Genomic DNA, 18,150 nt, shown 5'->3' with positions numbered 1-18,150 from the left:
ACCACTTCCACCAATCATCTCCTGGCTTCCCACAACATTCTTTATCATCCCCCTCTCACCCAACATCCCCCTCATCTGGACTCACCTGTCATATGACAGATTGTACACCTCCTCCTCCCCTTTTTTATTCTAGCTGTTCACTTGTGACCTGATGGAAGTTTTCAGGAGGAACTCATACAGTGGCTAGAATCATTTTCACACAAAAGGCATATCAAAACTAGGAGTACACACATTTTAGACGAGAGAAACGAAATTTAAAGAGTATTTGAGGGAAGAGTTTTCTTTAAAAAATTAAGTGGCTAATATCTGCAGCTCACTGAATAAGATTCAAACGTCAATTAGACAGGTACTTGTATGGACCAGAGCCACAGGAACAGAATTAGGCCATTAACCCCATTGAAACTGTTCCACCATTCAATCATATCTGATTAATTTTCCCTCTGAACCCCATTCTACTACGTTCTCCCCATAACATATGACAATGAATCAACCTCCACTTTAAATATCCAATGGCATGGTCTCCATAGCTTCTTTGGCAATGAATTCCACACATTCACAACCTTCTGGTTAAAGATCTCTCCTTATCTCTGTTCTATAGGGACGTCTTTCTATTCAGACGCTGTGCCCTCTGGTCCTAGTCTCTCCCACAATTAGAGAGATTATTGCCATATCCATTGTATCTAGTTACGTGACCACTGTTTCGTTTACTGTGGGTGTCACTTTAAAAACGCTTAAATGAGGCGGGACTATGACGTCAGTATAACAAGCTGCGACAGACCCCTGGGATTTTCAGGAGGGAGAGGGGAGGGTGGAGGGTGGCGGGGGGGGGAAGAGAGGAAAAGCTTTGGATTGTGGGCAGGACAGCCTGCTATGGATGGTTAAAGTCTGATACTTTCCCGTGCCCAAGATTGGGTTGATTAATGGCACACCGTGCACATTGGATGTGTGACTGTCACTTCATATAATCCATACGGGGATTTTTGTTGGAGTATCCTGTGGGCACCACTTTCGTTAACCCTTACCTGGATTCGGGTGTGTTAAGTGGTAACCACTTGTGCAAAGGGATATTCCGTGACTGTCACCTTGTGATATTTCTATATGGATTTCGGAACGACTCGACGGATAAGATCTTCGGCGACTGTTACTTCGTTTACCCAGCGTGAAATCTGTGGAATTCTTCGTAATCGCCTTCTCTCTACATTTTAACGTGGATTTACAAATCTCTCCCTTCATTTATTCCATGGATTACTGGACCTTTTCTAGTTTGCCATCTTAAGACTTTAAGAACTGTTCCTAAGCTTGACAGTTTGGGAGCCACACACACACATAACACTGTTAACTTCTGTTTATTTCATTTAATTTTCTATATTTTGAGTAGATACTAATTTTGTGTTTTATCTTAGCTAATAGACCAATTACACAGAGCAAATATATTCTTGAAACATGCATTCTTCAATCAAATTAGAATCTTACTTAGGGCAAATGTATCACTACTTCTAGGCATTTAGCATTAATTTAGAAGTTAACTCAATTAGGAACATGGCCAATAGGAAATAAAATGTTTCACAGGGTCTGTTAAGAGGCTCTTAGATAGGCACATAGAGCTTAGAAAAATAAAGGGCTATGCGATAGGAAAATTCTACGTAGCTTCTTGAGTAGGTTACATGATCGGCACAACATTGTGGGCCAAAAGGCCTGTAATATGCTGTAGATTTCTGTGTTTCTATGATTTAAAAGAATTTCAGTTACCATTTATTAAGAGCTTGGCCCTATTGCAATGTACATAGAATGATACATTTAATAAATGGCTAAAGTAACAGAAAACCAGAGTCAATATTCTAGAACAAGAAACCTTCTTGAAAACTTGAATTCAGAGGGCAAGCAGGTTCTAAATTGCAGAGAAAATAGAATCTTTGAAATACGTAGCTAAAGTTCAAGACAAACTGAGACAAACTGAAACAAACATAATGGAAGGGTATAACTACATAAGCTTTATCTGAAGTTGTTAAATGCAACATTAAATCCTTAGGATTTTAATATGCTTAGCTGGAAAATGAGGTGCAGTTCTTCAAGGTTAAGCTCAGCACAAGTTCAGTTTACTATTTTCATGTAATTCCTTTACTCCCACTACAGATATGACTGTACCATTATTTCAATTTTCTCTAAATGCTGACTTTTAAAAGTAATTGTTACATTAACAACTATTATTTTATCCTACTGCAGATACTTGTTCATTTCTCTGAGTCTTCCCCCAAAATTCAACCTGGAAACTTAAAACACTATCGTCTTCTCACTTTTCCAAGATGAGCACTTCAAGTATTATGGGCTATTGTTATTCAAAGTGCTGGATTTGCTTTAAACTTTCTCAGAGCTTCAACAAACACAATAACAACCATAAGAGCATTATCTCTAGTTGCAATGAGGAACTGACATTCTAGCACTGAAGCAAAGAAATATTACAAATTGATTATATTCCATTTCCCAACCAGCCACAACATGAAATGGCTAGGATTGTTTTACATATGAGATCAGTAATATTTCGACTTTGTAAAATTCAGCAGTTTCAATTTCATGATAGTGGGTCTAAGCAAAGCAAATTCAAGACAAAGTTGAGACATTAAGTACCATATTTCTTGCTAAAGAGTTCTTCAACCATCCTCCTTAATTTAGTGATCCTGGTATTCCACTCTTCTTTAGCTATAAAATAAATTGTAATTGATTATTTCCTTTGATCAAAACATTCATCAGATAAAAATATCCTTTATACCACTTACTACATTGTTTGTGGGGAAGCTTACACCACATTCAATTAGAATAAAGTTTTCCATTAACATGAATATGTTGGCAATATAATAAAAACATACCTTGCAAATTCTACAGAAATTACTTACTAAACTGAGCTGACGTGACAGCCAGCACCTAACCTCCCATTTAGTCACCAATGAACCTGCAAGGTACAACATGCCAAGAAAAAATATGTGGTATGATAACGGCAACCCTATGTCACCGGGCCTGGGGGAGTAAAGGAACACTGCATATTCAGAAGTCCGCTGAACTAAGATTATTATGGTGAGATTATTATGAAAGAAGATTGTACAGGTCAACCTTCACTAATCCAACTACCTGTAATCCTGTTCCTTCAGTAATCCAGCACTGATTATGCTTAATGTGATCCTTCTGTAATTCTGCATTTTCACTAATCCGGCACTCCTCAGGTCCCAATGGTGCCGGATTAGTGAAGGTCAACCTGTACTAAGTTTTTGCTCACCTGGAGTATTGAAGAATCAGAAGGATAATTAGAATATTAAAGAACCTGAGGCCTTGAAAGGATAGATATTGAATGGATGATTCCTCTGATGCAATAATCTAGAACTAGGGACAACTGTTTAAAAATCAGTGGTCATCATTTAAGAACAATAAGGTGAAATTTTGAGGATAAATCTCTTGAACTCTTTCTCAAAAAACTATGGAAGATGTGTCTTCAATTTTTATTTAAGAAAGCACAGGAGCAGACAGATTCTTTATTAGGTGAAAGGTTGCTATTGGTTTTAATTTTATTAAATGGCATACGTAATTGGCTGACTTGGTCCACTGCAACACTACAAGTTCTTTATTTAGTTAACTATACTGGTATTCCAATCATAGTTTTTAGTTAATTTTACTCCCAGTTTACAGTGTAAGGTAATGTAATTGATGGAAACATACAGATTATTAACCCTATCAGTTTGGATTGTCAACCATTAACTTTTTCGGCCATCACATCTACACAGAAGGTGTGAAACCCCTTCCATCAAAAATAGCCACTATTATGGATATCCCACCACCCACACTAAAGAAACCCACAGCAAATTTTAGGCATGGTGAATTTCTATCACCGCTTCATTCCGCGAGCTTCAGAACTTAAGCTTCCTCTGTACAGTGCGCTCACAGGCAATATGCCTCATCACATGCTTGACCGGTCAGTAGACATCATCAGGGCATTTGGTGATACCAGACAAGCTCTTTCCAACACGACCTTACTGTTGTATCTGCTCCCCAAAGCGCCTACAGCCATTACTACTGACAATACAGACTGTGCTTTGGGTACTGAGCACGAACAGTTGGTTGGAGGCAACTGCTTGTTCCACACCCATACCCTCCTCCTCCCACAACCCCCCCCCCCCCCAAAGTTAAGTACAGTATGTTAGACATGAGCTTCTCAGTCTGGAGCAGGTTTCCCAACCGGAGTTCTGTGAGAGATCGTTAAAAACAAACATTGCTGTTATTTTATTTCAATTTTGTGCTCTCAGTGGTGGGCAGTGACCGAGCAGCCCTGTTAGCAATCTCGTTCGAGGTCTCTCAGCCCAGGACGGCAGTGGACAGTAGGACCGTGTTGATTTGGTTGAGACAATTCTCGATTTTTGACACGAGTTAGGGAAGGTCACTGATAATCGGTGAGCGCTGTATTGCATGGAGGGGAGGATGGTAGGCTGATGAGGAGCGTGAAGTGCGTTTTCAGAGTATTGAATGGACTCGCCCAAATTGGGCTGTGACATCAGCTCTCCCTCCCAAATTACACCATTTTTTTTTTACATTTTACAGGTCGACCTTCACTAATCTGGCACCACTGGGACCTGAGGAGTGCCCGATTAGTGAAAATGCCGAATTACAGAAGGATCACATGAAGCAATAGCTAACCGCCTCATCATACCTTTAAAATACCATGTATATCAGTACAAGTTAGATAATAATGAAACAGAAATATTAATTGAGTAGCAAGTGAAATTTTAATAAAGTAACATACTGTACAGGCACAGATAAAATAAAAGGTACAGGTAAATATACAGGAATTAACTTATACAGAAAAGTTGAGCACTTCCGCTTCTAAAGCAAGCGGTTTAATATACCTTCAGGCAAAGTTACATGTCTGCAAGTCTGGGGTTATCAGGACCTTCCTCATCTTCATCACTGCTTTCTCCTCCAATATCTTCGTTCTCTGGATGTACAACCACCTGCACAATTTCTGAGTCAGTATAATGATGAACAATAGGTAACTCATCAACAAATTCTGCTGCTGCTTCCTTGTCTACTGAACGTTTTTCACCACACACTGCACGAAACTGTAAGCCATGACGCTGCTTGAACCGATGAAGCCAGCCTTCACTATAGTCACACTCATAACCTAGTCCTAGTTCTTCATGAAACACTTTTGCTTGTTCCTTCACCATATCTCCAGATAATTCAACACCTTCACTTACACGAAGATTAAACCATGTTATCAGCATTTTATCTAGTTCCGAACTTCTTCCATCTTTCATTGTTTTTCTTACGCACATCTGTTTCTTTGAGCCACTATCAGCAAAAAAATGTAGCAGTTTTTCTTTCTGTTTCTTTATATCGTACACTGTGGAAGAGCCAATGTTGTAACACTCGCACAAGCTTTTCACCGATACACCACTGTCCAGTTTTTTCAAGAGTTCAACTTTATCTTTAATGGATAATGTGCGGTGTTTTCGCTTCACAGAATGAGGTGCATTTCCTTTACTCACTGGGACCATAATTGGGGCTAAAAAAGAGCAAATGATATTAATAAATGCAGGAAAACAAGCAGGAATCGCCTGTCTGTGCTTACAAGAGCGCGCCAAGACATGAACAGATCTAGCGCAACCAAAACCATGCGCAGCAGATTGGTACAGTGGTCCGGGAAATGTGAAATTACAGTTGCGCGGAAAATTTGAAATCAGTGCCGGATTATCGGAGGAACCGGATTACAGGTAGTTGGATTAGTGAAGGTCGACTGTATTAACCCTGTGTTTTACAGACATGTCTGACTGTCCAATGTTGCAATTTTTGAACAGATTTTTTGTAGGTTGGAAGAGAAGGATTCTAGGCCTTGGCCTATGAACAATTCTGATAAGGTTAATGATGAAGAATTACAATCTTGAATCATTTCACTACACTAGTGCAACAACAAACAATGAAAGCTACTTGTCAATGGGTTTTACATGGACTGGTGATCCAAATTGTGCTATTCCATTGTGCCTAGTTTGTGGCAAACAACTTACAAATGACACATAAAAGTGCTGATTATTTTAAACAGCTTCTGGAATCTCAGAACAGAGTAAACCTTTTGTTAGTAAAGTGACAGTCAGTAAAAGGGTTCAGGAAGCAAATTATTTAGTAGCAGAACTCATTACCCAAAAAAGGAAAAGTCACACAGTAGGTGAGAACCTAATAATGCCAGCATGCAAAATCATAGTGGGTAAAATGCTAGGCATTTTGACCCAGCTGGTGGCATAGTGACATCAGCACTGGACAGCGGGGCAGGAGGTCCCCAGTTCAAATCCAGCCGGCTCCCCTGCATGCTTTTCATCCGTGCTGGGTTAAGAGCTGGTGATCTCTTTGAAAAACTCACCCGACAGAAGGCAATGGCAAACCACTGCTGTAACTTGCCTCGTATGTGATTTCCCACTACGTCAGAACAGCGTGGGAGGAAGACGTCCGCTAACTGGAAAAATTCCCAATGCGACGCACCTTTCTTCCTTCTAAAATGCTAGGACAAGATTCAGTACAAGAAACTGAAAAGGTTTCACTCTCAAATACTACCATAAGTCAACATATTGATGACATGCACATGATGCTGAAGAGGTGTGTGATGAACTGAAACACTATAGCTTCTCTATCCAGGTTGATGAGTCAACAGATTTCACCAATAAATGTCATGTTGTAGCATTTGTAAGATTTGTAAATGATGGTGAAATTCAGGAGAACTTTTTCTGTTGCAAAGAGCTGCCTGAAACAAGCAAAGTCCAAGATATATTTAATGCTTTGTCTTCAAATCTGGAATCAAAAAAGTCTGTATTGGTGGAACTGTGTTGGCATCTGTACCGCTGACGTCTCATCAATGGTTGGCTCCATGAGAGGTTTTGTTTCTCTTACAAATAGAATCTTGACATTGTCACATATACTGCTTTCTTCACAGAGAGGTGCTAATGTCAATAATTCTTGGATATGAAATGAAAGAAGTTCTGGATGATACTACAAAAATGGTTAATTTTATTAAACAAAGAACCAGTTCACACGGAAGTTTTAAAAATCTGAAAACCTGGACAAAGAGCACACTAATCTCCTGTTACATACAGAAATCCAGTGACTTAGCAGAGGAAGAGATAGGCCTATATTTGAGCCTGGTCACGTCACATTTCCTTACTCGGTGACATGACCAGACTCAAATATAGACCTACCATGTGAAACCTGTGCTTGTTTTTTCGCTATATAAATACTTAATTCGGGGTCGAACCTGAGGTAAGGACACATGGAGTTCACCTTCAACTGAAATGAGTCAATTTCTACCCTTATTCTTGATGCTTGTTAAACAAGAAAAAACTTACTCACACATGAAAACTGCAGCAAAATGTTCATTGCTTTCCTATGAATAGCAGGATTCCTATAAATCACAGAAATCCAGAACTTTCCCGGGAGCAAGTCACTCAATCTCATTTTGAGTGTAGGATCAGACTGCAGCTCACAAAGTTCTTCCTCTTCTTTCAAAGTCAAGTCTCAGTTTGCATTTTTATTCATATACATTGGTTTTGTGTTTTTTAGTAACTTTACTATTCAACGTTCAGATTTTTATATTGTAGCTATCATGAAATAAAATCAATTTACAACCTTCATTTAAATTAAATCAAGTGGGCCCACCTTTTGAGCTCACAGTGACTCTGGCAGCCTGGACAAAAATTGTCAAGATTATGCTGATTTTTCCTAACTGGACTACATATCCAAAAGCCGAACTCTTGGTAAATAATTACGTTTATGGTATCTACCAACCACCTAACAGTAGGTCATTAATTCAACCCTTGGGCAATAACATTTTACACTCTTCGTATCCTAAATATCGCTCATTGATGAAGCGGCTACTGTGTGCAGTTAATACTAGCAGACAAGTACAGGAATTTGTTAAAAAGAATTCAATGTGAGATATATAATTTAAGGAATTGCTAAAGCTTGTAAGTTGGTAGATGCATCAACACTGAAGAATGGATGGCATAAATTGTGGTCAGGTTTAATGACTTTACAGAATTTAGGGTTCAAAGCAAAAACAGATTGTACCTGAGCTGCTTTCTTATGTTGAAGTTCTAAGTAATCCTGCTGAGAAGAATATTGTATCAAGGCTAGAAGCAGTTAACATTAACGAGTAAATGGATATTGATGATAATGAACCTACTGTTCATCATTATACTGACACTGAAATTGTGCAGGTGGTTGCAAGTCCAGAGACAAAAGACAGTGGGGGCAGAGTAGTGATGCAAACCAGGAAGAGGTAGCCAGAATATCTATTGATAAGTCAATTCAGCTGACAGGTGAAGATCACAAGTGAGCATCACTGTTTTATTACTGAACAAGAAATAATGAACATGTACATGTTGCAAGAAACTGATCAAAGAAAGACCAAAATACACGAAACAGGTTAGCTTGCAGGATATGTTCCAAAAAATTGCTTAGAAAAGTGCAAAACATGAGCCAGCACTTCGATCTTCAGTACCGTCAACTTCAGCTCACCCAGATGTGCTGCCACCACCAGTTCTTGAAGATGCTGTGCCAACTTCACCACCACATGATGGTACAATTGTTTTTCAAGATGAAACACAAGACAATCCTGATGACTCCCATTCGCAGACATGTGATCCTACTGAGTTGTACAATCAACTTTTCTCTTTGGAAGTGGCAATAACCAAACTTCTGATGCAAGCAAATACAGACACCTTGTAAGGTATTTTGCCTGTACTGTACCTCAATAAAATACACTTTTCACTTGTTTCTTTTTTCTTTATTATCCAACTTGCACTATTCACAAAGTACTTTAAAGGTAGGGGAAGATGATCATCAAGTGGGTTAAAGGTGTTTATGTTTAATCCTAACCTAACCAGCTGTGATTCAGCAAAATCACTAATGCAACATTGCACATAGATCCTAATCATTCTGGATTTGAGGTGGTCAACCTGTACCATCTATTACAAACTCACTGACTCCTACGATTTTCTCAACTACATCCTTTTCCCATCCTGTCACTTGCGAGGATGCTACCTTACATTCCAGGAAACCAGGGTCCTTTTTCAGAAAATGGAATTCTACTTCCACTACAACTGCAATTAAAGCAGTCCTTACCCACATCTCCCAGTTCTAGCATATCTGCCCTCACCCCATCCTCCACCACCCACACCCTCCCCCAACATAACTGGGATAGTTCCCCTTCTCCTCACCTAACATCCCATGAATCTGTATCCAATATTATCATTCTATTCTCCACAACTTCCATCTCCAACAGAATTCCACTACTGGACTTATTTTCCCACCCCTCTTGCTCTACTTTCTGCAGGAATTACACCATCTGCTACTCTTGTCTGCTTATCTCTCCCTACTAAACCCCCTCCAGGCTCTTAGCCCTGATATGAGTTACAGTCCCCCACCACCCCCCCAACCAAACTGACAGCATCAACATGGATTTCTTTAACTAGTAACCACTCTTTCATTTTCTGGCACCCACTTATTTTTCCTTTATTCCTCTACCCCTTCATTCTCTCTTCCTCTCCCCCACACTCAAGTCCCACTTTCAACTCTCTTAATGACTCTCCTACTTCCTTCCTGTTATTCTTGATTTACTGTCCTCTCTTATATCGTTTAGCATTTGCCTCTTCCACCCACCCCCCAGTTTCATGCATTATTCCCAATACCTATCTTCTCCCTCTCATCTTGATGCACATAACACCTGCCAAGTTGTGCTCTTTTCTCCCTTCTCCTTCCTTTACTCTTTCCTGAGAGCTTCTGCCCTCATTCTTTCCTGTCTCAGCCCAAAATGCCACCTGTTCAATTCTTTCCATAGCTGTTGATGGACTTGAGTTCCTCCAGCATTTTGTGTATGTTGCTGTTGTAGGTTTTCACAAAAAAACGGCAGAGGCGTTTTATGTTTAAGAAAAACCGTAGCAACTCATTTATTGAACACAAAAAATTGAACACAGTAGAAGTCCTATACGTAACTACCTCACCACATCAAACCAGCTTCTTCAAGTGAACCCCAAACCAATGTTGTGAATTCTGTACATTTCTACCAATTACATTCACTAAAACCAGCAATGTGAGACTGACTAGAGCTCGGATGAGCCACCCCCCTGCCACCCAATGTTCCATAGGTAGAGGAACAGCAGGTGCCTCTTGCTCGTCCAGAGGCGTGTTGACACGCTCATGGTCCATGTTGTGATGGCAGGTGCAAGGTAGCGGAATCCTCCAAATCTTGGTGGGTCGGTTTAAGGTGATCTACCAAAACACATTCAGGTTTACCCCCCTTATCTATGATAAAAGTTTTTTCTCTCTGTTCCAATGCCTGTAATGGGCCATGGTAAAGGGGCCTAAGGGGATGTTGATGTGCATTATGACAGATGAAAACAAATGAGGCAGAATGTAGGTCAACAGGAACCCAAGAGTGCTGTATCCCATGATGGGAGGTAGGAATAGGTGCAAAGGAATTGAATTTACCGAAGAGGGTGGAACTTTGTTGAGAGGCTGACCAGGGAGTCATGGTGTCAGGAATAAAATTACCTGGCGCTCGTAACAGCTGTCCATATACCAAATTAGCCACAGATGACTACAGGTCCTTTGTAGGAGCTGTTCTGAGCCCCAGCAGGACTACAGGATCTGATCATGCCAACACTCATCCATTAGGAAAGACCTCATAGCAGCCTTTAAGGAGCAGTGAAACCGCTCGCATAGGCCATTGGACTACAGGTGATAAACCATGGTGTCATGTAGCCTAATGCCAGTTCTGGGCCATCACAGCCCAGAGGTTTGGTATGAATTGTTAACCGTTGTCAAAGGAAATATCGGATGAGATGCCAAACCAAGCAACCCAAATGCCGATGAATGCCCAAGCCACGTCTACGGCTGTCATTGATGCTAGAGAGACGACCTCTGGCCACCTGGTGGTATATCCACTGTGGTAAGGAGGTGCATGGAACTTTAAGAGGAAGAAGAGGACCAACAAGGTCCAAATTGACATGGTCAAATCATTGTTCGGGGACCTCAAAGGTGCCAATGATACCTGGACATGATGGTTAATTTTTGCCCATTGTCACCCCACACACAGCAGCAATCCAATCACACATGTTCTTTCTAAGGTCGTGCCACAGAAATGCAACCAGCTTCTGGACCAGATGCAAAAGCGTACATATGGAGTCCTGCTTCATGTTTACAGCCAATATGGAGCAAGGACAACCAGCTGAAACATTGCACAGAAGAAAAACCCCAGATTCTCCTAACTTAATGTCACCAACCACAGGCCTGTGACTGCAGTTCAGTAAGCCTGGACCTCTGGGTCAGTAGCTTGGTCGGCTGCCATTCCAACATAGACAACCCCTATGTGTATGGCCCAGGCAGTCAGCACAGCATTATTTTTTTCCTTGATATGTTGTATATCAGTTGTGAACTATAATATGTAGGCCAGGTGGCGTTACTGATGAGAAGACCAAGGATCTGATATTTTGGCCATCGGGGGGGGGGGGGTTATGGTCCACGAATGCTGTGAAATGACAACACTATTGAACAGCCTTTCTCAGCCTTTTTGCCCTGGACAAACCCTTGAAATAATGTTCAGGTCTCAGGGAAACCCATGCATAAAAATTATATCTGCAGCTCAGAGCACATTAGCATTATCAGTAAATTGTAGCTATTATAATCCAAAAATAATTGTCAATCCTCTTAAGTAGAGAATGAATTTTTAAGCTAACCTTTCTTGAAAAAAAAAACAGGCAGATTGGCTTAGGTTACCTTTCTTGAAATTAATCTCTTTCCCTTACATAAGGCTAACATAATAAATTTCTGTTAAATAACTGGCTTAAGATAAAATGAGATTTAATTTTTCCAAAGGTAGGCTCGGTAGATTTAACTTAAATAAAAATTAAGTTGATTGAAAATTTATGCTAGTTACAACATGAAAATTTATTGACGATGTTGAATAGTAAAGTTACTAAAAGCCATAAACCCAAAGCAACATGAATAAAAACACAGCCTAAGACGCATTTTTACACAAGACTGTGAAAAAATATTTCCTTACTCAGTGACATGACCAGGCCCAAATATAGGTCTACCATGTGAAACCTGTGCTTGTTTTTTGCTGCACAAGTACTCAATTCTGGGTCGAACTTGAGGTAAGGACACACGGATTTCACCTTCAACTGAAATAAGACGATTTCTATCCTTGCTCTTGATGCTTGTTAAACAAGAAAGAGCTTGCTCACATAAGTAAGAAGTTGAAAACTGCAGCAAAATGGTCACTGCTTTCCTATGAATCGCAGGATACCCTTCTTTCATGGAAATCCAGAACTTGTCCAAGGGCAGGTTGGTAAATCTCATTTTGAGTGCACGATTAGACTGCAGCTCACAAAGTTCTTCCTCTTCTCTCAAAGTCAAGTTCTCAGGCTGAGCAGCAGATTCACAGAAAGGGTCCCTCACCCAGTCATACACTTCAGTTGAAAGGGAGGAAAAATAATGTGCAATTTTTTTCTGCAGTTCTTCCAGGTGGTGTTCAATAAGACTTGAGACTTTCTGATATCCTTCCTCACTCTCAAGTCCAAGCAGCAGTGGAAACATTTCAAGATTTCCTTTTGCAACATGATTTTTCCAAAGATTCAGTTTCTTTTTAAATCCAAGAACCTTGTCACTTGAAGTCAAAACATTTTCTCCAGGGCCTTGCAGAGACTTGTTCAACTCGTTCATATGACAAAATATGTCTGCCAAGTAGGCTAGTTTCTGCAGCCATTCTTCATCTTTAAAGCACTCAGCAAAATCTGGCCTGCCATTTTCTTGGAAGTACTCCTGCAATTCACCTTTCAGCTCAAACACCCTGTTGAGAATCCGTCCTCTACCAAGCCACCGGATTTCTGTATGTAATAGGAGATTGGTGTGCTCTTTGTCCAAGTGTTCACACAGTTTTTTAAACAATCTTGAGTGAACTGGTCTTTGTTTAATAAAGGTAACCATTTTTGTAGCATCATCCAAAATTTTTTTCATATCATCTCCAAGAGTTTTTGACATCAAAACCTCTCTGTGAAGAAAGCAATGTGTTGTGACAATGTCAGGGTTTTCTTTTTTTACAAGAGAAACAAAACTTTTCATGAAGCCAACCATTGATGAGACACCATCAGTACAGATGCCAACACAGTTCCTCCAAGACAGACCTTTCGTTTCCAGATATGAAGACAAAACATTAAATACATCTTGGCCTTTGCTTGGTTCCGGCAGCTCTTTGCAACAGAAAAAGTTTTCTTGAATTTCACCATCATTTACAAATCTTACAAATGCTACAATATGACATTTATTGGTGAAATCTGTTGACTCATCAACCTGGATAGAGAAGCTGTTGTTCTTCAGTTTATCACACAAAACTTCTTCAGCATCATGTGACATGTCACCAATACGTCGCCCTATCGTACTGTTTGAGAGCGAAACCTTTTCAATTTCTCGTACTGCATCTTGCCCTAGCATTTTACCCACTATAATTTTACATGCTGGCATTATTAGGTTCTCACCAACTGTGTGGCTTTTCCTTTTCTGGGTAATAAGCTCTGCTACTAAATAACTTGCTTCCTGAGCCCTTTTACTGACTGTGACTTTATTAATAAAAGGCTTACTCTGTTTGTTTTGAGCTTCCAATAGCTGTTTAAAGTAATCAGCACTTTTATCTGTCATATGGCTGTGTTTTGTAGTTAAGTGTCTTTTCAATTTTGCTGGAGCCATTGCTGCATTTGTAAGTTGTTTGCCACAGACTAGGCACAATGGAATAGGACAACTTGGATCACCAGTCCATGTAAAACCCATTGACAAGTAGCTTTCATTGTAAAAACGGACTTTTTTTGTGTCCGTTGTTGCACTAGTACAGTGAAATGACTCAGAAGATTGTAATTCTTCATCATTAACCTTATCAGAATTGTCCGTAGGCCTAGGCCTAGAAGCCTCCTCTTCCATCCCACACCTCCTCTTCAAAAATCGCCACCTTGGACCGTCAGACATGTCTGTAAAACACAGGGGTTAATAAAATATAAAAAAAAGAATGGCATAATTTGGGAGGGAGAGGCTGAGGTCACAACCCAAGTTTAGCGAGTCTGTTCAATGCTTGGAAGACATACTGCACGCTCATCAGCATACCATCCTACCCTCCATGCATAACAGTGCTTACCAATTATCAACAACCTCCTCTTTCTTGCATCAAAAACTGAGAATGGACTCGAAATACTGACAATGGACTCAACCAATTGGTCCTACTTGGCATTGTCACACTGGGCTGAGAGAACTCTTACAAGATTGCTAACAGGGCTGCTCAGTCACTGCCCACCACTTAAGAGTGCTAGCATCATGTGTTGCGCAAAGTTCAAAATGCAATGTTTTTGTTTTAATCACGATCTCTCGTGAAAACCCTAGCAACTTCTTACAGAACCCAGACAAATAAAGACCAAGAAGCTCAGTCAAGTGTGCTGCATTTCCTTTCTTGGGGAACTGAGCTGCCGGATGAAAGCAGCGAGTAGTTGCCTCTGGTTGAGAAACCCTGCTTTATAATCTATTGGTCATTTTGCATCCTCTGTAGTCAGTGTTCAACTTGGAGTATAACCCCTATACAACGCTGTTTCGTCCGAATTGTAGGCCTCCTTGGGACTTAAATTTCCAGAAACTAACTTTCAAACTCATCAACAAACTCAGCAGCTGTTTCCTTGTCTGCTGTCCATTTCTCACCACACTGCACGAAATTTTATGCCATGTCATGACTAGAAACACTGAAGTCACCCGACACTGTAATCACACTCATAATCCAGTCCTAATTCTTCATGAAGTAATTTCACTTGTTCATTCACCATCTCTTGACAGTACTACACCTTCACTGAGTTAAAATGACTTTGAAAACTTTATCAAGTTGAGAACATCTTTCAATATTTTCCTTATGTAGATCTATTTTGATTTGCTGTCAGCAAAGAACTAGAGCAACTTTTGTTTCTTTAGATCATAAACTGTGGAATATTACACAGGTCATGTATGCTCTTCACAGGCACACCACTGTCGATTTTTTTCAGAACTTCCACCTTATCTTGTATCGATAACATGGCGTTTGCACTTTACACGATGAGAAGCACTTCCTTTATTCAACGAAGTCATGACTGGGGCTAGATAAGCACAGGTTATAAAAATAAATGCAGAATAACAGAGGAACAAATTGCTTCTTTTAAAAGACCATGCAACAGCTAACTCTGCTAAAGACGCCACCAAAACAGTTGCAACACATTAGCGTGACATCACGGGAAAATTGAAATTAGGCTAGCAAAAATGATGTCTGAACCAGCAGTGGAAGTGGAGCAGAACAAAACAAAATGGGGATGGAAGCAAACAGAAGCCATGGGTTCAGCTTAAATCTTTATGACAAGTTTCCAATGAGGACAATTTAAAACTCAGAAGTTTGGAACAGTAATGAGATTGTGAAAGGCGGTCAGGGTTTTTCTTTTAAAAAGTGTAGAATCACCCAAAATCTATTAGCCACCCAATCTGCCCCACAGGTCACCTTCCACATCTGGAAAGGGCAAGTCCAGGTAAAAAGAAATTGCAAGCGAAAATCTGACCAGGAAGTTGAGACAGCAAAATCTGATCTCTTGTATTGGGAAGTGGTGTCTGAGCAACCAATTAGCTACACAGCTAAAGAACCATGGCCCTGCATAGAGAATCAACAAATGAAACTACTAAACTGCAATACAAAATACCAATTTTACAGAATAATCTAATTATTAGCCTCCTTTTTAAATTTTTTCCTCCCATTTCAGTGTTTGTAAGCTGTTAGAAAAATTGTACTTGATCTTTTATGGCAATGCACTTTGCTCAGCCAATGACTTAAACAATTTGAATTATAAATAAAGGAAAGGTACTTTGCATCCGTAATTTTTCCAGTTAGTGGACCACTTCCTCCCACACCACTCTGACATAGTGGGAAATGGCGTATGAGGCAAGTTACAGCAGTGGTTTGCCATTGCCTTCAGCCGGGTGAGTTTTTCCAAAGCGATCACCAGCTCTTAACCCAGCACGGATGAAAAGCATGCAGGGGAGCCGGCTGGATTTGAACTCGGGACCTCCCGCCCCACAGTCCAGCGCTGATGCCACTACGCCACCAGCCAGGTTCAATTATAAGTAAGGAAGTATAAAACCATAACATAAAACACTAATGAAATAAGAGATGTAGACAAGTACAAATGATAATTAAATATTGATCATTATATTTTTAAATACAAAAACACCTCAAAACATGCAAGACAAGTCTGGAAGATTCCATCAAAGCTCTGGGCAAAGGAAAAACATGACACAGACACACTCAATGATGGGAACCCGTTAACGAAAAAGGTAATTTTGGGAACTCTGGTATGCAAGGTGATGACAAACACATTGGACAAAGCAGAAATTGAGAGGGAAATGCATTCTTTAGATGGAGTAGAGTTACAGAGGCTGCAGTAACTAGACAAGTTATCCCCGCAATTCAGAAACCTAGTGAAAGGTAATGTACCACTGATGAGATTCAAATAGGACACTAAATATGAAAAAATCTTAAGATTATGTAAATTCTAGAACTACAGGAAGCTATTCAACATATCCAATAAAATTAGAGACATTTAAGAGATACTAAACTCAAATACAGCCAACCCTCAAGAGAATACCACAACAGATTTCAGGAAGACAAAAACACCAGACTACCAGCAGATGCATAATAAAATATCATTAATCCAATACAAATTAACAAGTGGAAATATTAAACCATGAAGCTGAAGATTCAAAGGCCACAAAAGCTGAAATGAGTATCTCTTCAAACCTACAAGCAGCATACTGTTCTCAACAGTTGCAGACAAATACAGGAAGAGGTTTGACTTTTCTACACTGAACTATTGCACTAAGGTGTTGAGCTAATGCAGGTACGAATTATGCATAATGTTCCACTGCACACGCACACAGTCTGAATGCTTACCTCCTGGAACCACTTTGTCTGGAGTTGTTTCTTCACGCTCATTAGTTAACAATTCTGGTCTACAAAACAAAGAAAATTGATTTCTAACACATCTAATTGCACCACTGCATGAAATAATGGCAGACTGAACATTTTGTATTACAGTGGAATAAAACTACCATGTTAAACTATAGTATTAAAAAAGCACATTACAAATTGCTTGACATGAGTTTCTTTGGAATCAGTTTTACCTTAAGTCTTTATTTTAGCGATATTAAAAAAACCATCTGCATGTATATAAAAATATTCTTAGTATAACAGGTGCAAGTTACCAAATACTGAAAGGCTTGGACTTCAAGATGATATTTCCATTAGTAATAGGATCTAGAATGTGAGGGCACAGACTCCAAATAAGGCGACACCCCTCAAAAACTGATATGAAGACTTTCTAAAGCTAGAGCAGTGAATCTGTGTTATTTGTTGCCACATAGGGTTGTGGAGTGCAAGTCACTGGGTGCACTAAAGGCAGAGAATGATAGGTTCTTGAATGGTATGCGAGTTAAGGGATACAGGAAGAAGAACAGCATTGAAAAACAATGAGCTGTGCTTCAATGCCACTCAATGGGCCAAATTTACAAATCCTGCTGCTATATCTTAGTGTTGTGGTGAATGAAAATAAACTGATTTGGGGACAAAATGAAAAGCAGAAACAGGTCAAGTCTCTAATGTCTCATGTCAAGGTTTTGATTTCAATTCTGCTACTGAATAAAGACCCATCCCCACCAAGCCATCATATAATTTACTGCCCTTCCCCACAGAGATTGTATTACTAATCCTTTTGCACAGAAAGCAAAAGGGTACATGTATTAAAATGCAAAATAATCAAAAGCCTGAATTATGTCAGTCCAATACTTTACATATTAAAGGGAGGGCAGGCAAGTAAATGAAGGACTGAGGGTTAAGCTGACAGATTGAGATGAGAAAAATATGAAATACTTGAGCCAAATGCTCTGTCTTGGCACCACATATCCTACATAATCCTATGTAACAGATAATCATTTGCTGCACAATACAGGAAAAGTAGCAAACCCAGAAATTAAAGATCACCTACAGCAAAGCAGCGCACTGACTAGGGAGTTTCAAAAAAGAAATCA

The 18,150-nt window shown here is 39.8% G+C and overlaps 1 protein-coding gene across 12 annotated transcripts in view; it reads right to left on the bottom strand.

The window, feature by feature from the left end:
* The window catches only part of LOC134336825 (general transcription factor II-I-like), a 145,797-nt gene that overhangs the window by 58,961 nt on the left and 68,686 nt on the right, over positions 1–18,150 (bottom strand). For all 12 annotated transcript variants that reach the window (XM_063031361.1, XM_063031363.1, XM_063031357.1 and 9 more), the window contains 2 exons: positions 17,018–17,076; positions 2,626–2,697 (listed from right to left, as the gene is read on the bottom strand). In XM_063031361.1, the coding sequence (XP_062887431.1) occupies positions 2,626–2,697; positions 17,018–17,076 (131 nt within the window). The remainder of the gene's footprint in view (positions 1–2,625; positions 2,698–17,017; positions 17,077–18,150) is intronic.

The sequence above is a fragment of the Mobula hypostoma genome, chromosome 23 (assembly GCF_963921235.1).
Source record: "Mobula hypostoma chromosome 23, sMobHyp1.1, whole genome shotgun sequence".
NCBI lineage: Eukaryota > Metazoa > Chordata > Chondrichthyes > Myliobatiformes > Myliobatidae > Mobula > Mobula hypostoma.
The sequence above is the reverse complement of the archived record's forward strand: the minus strand, read 5'-3'. Positions and strand labels throughout refer to the sequence as shown.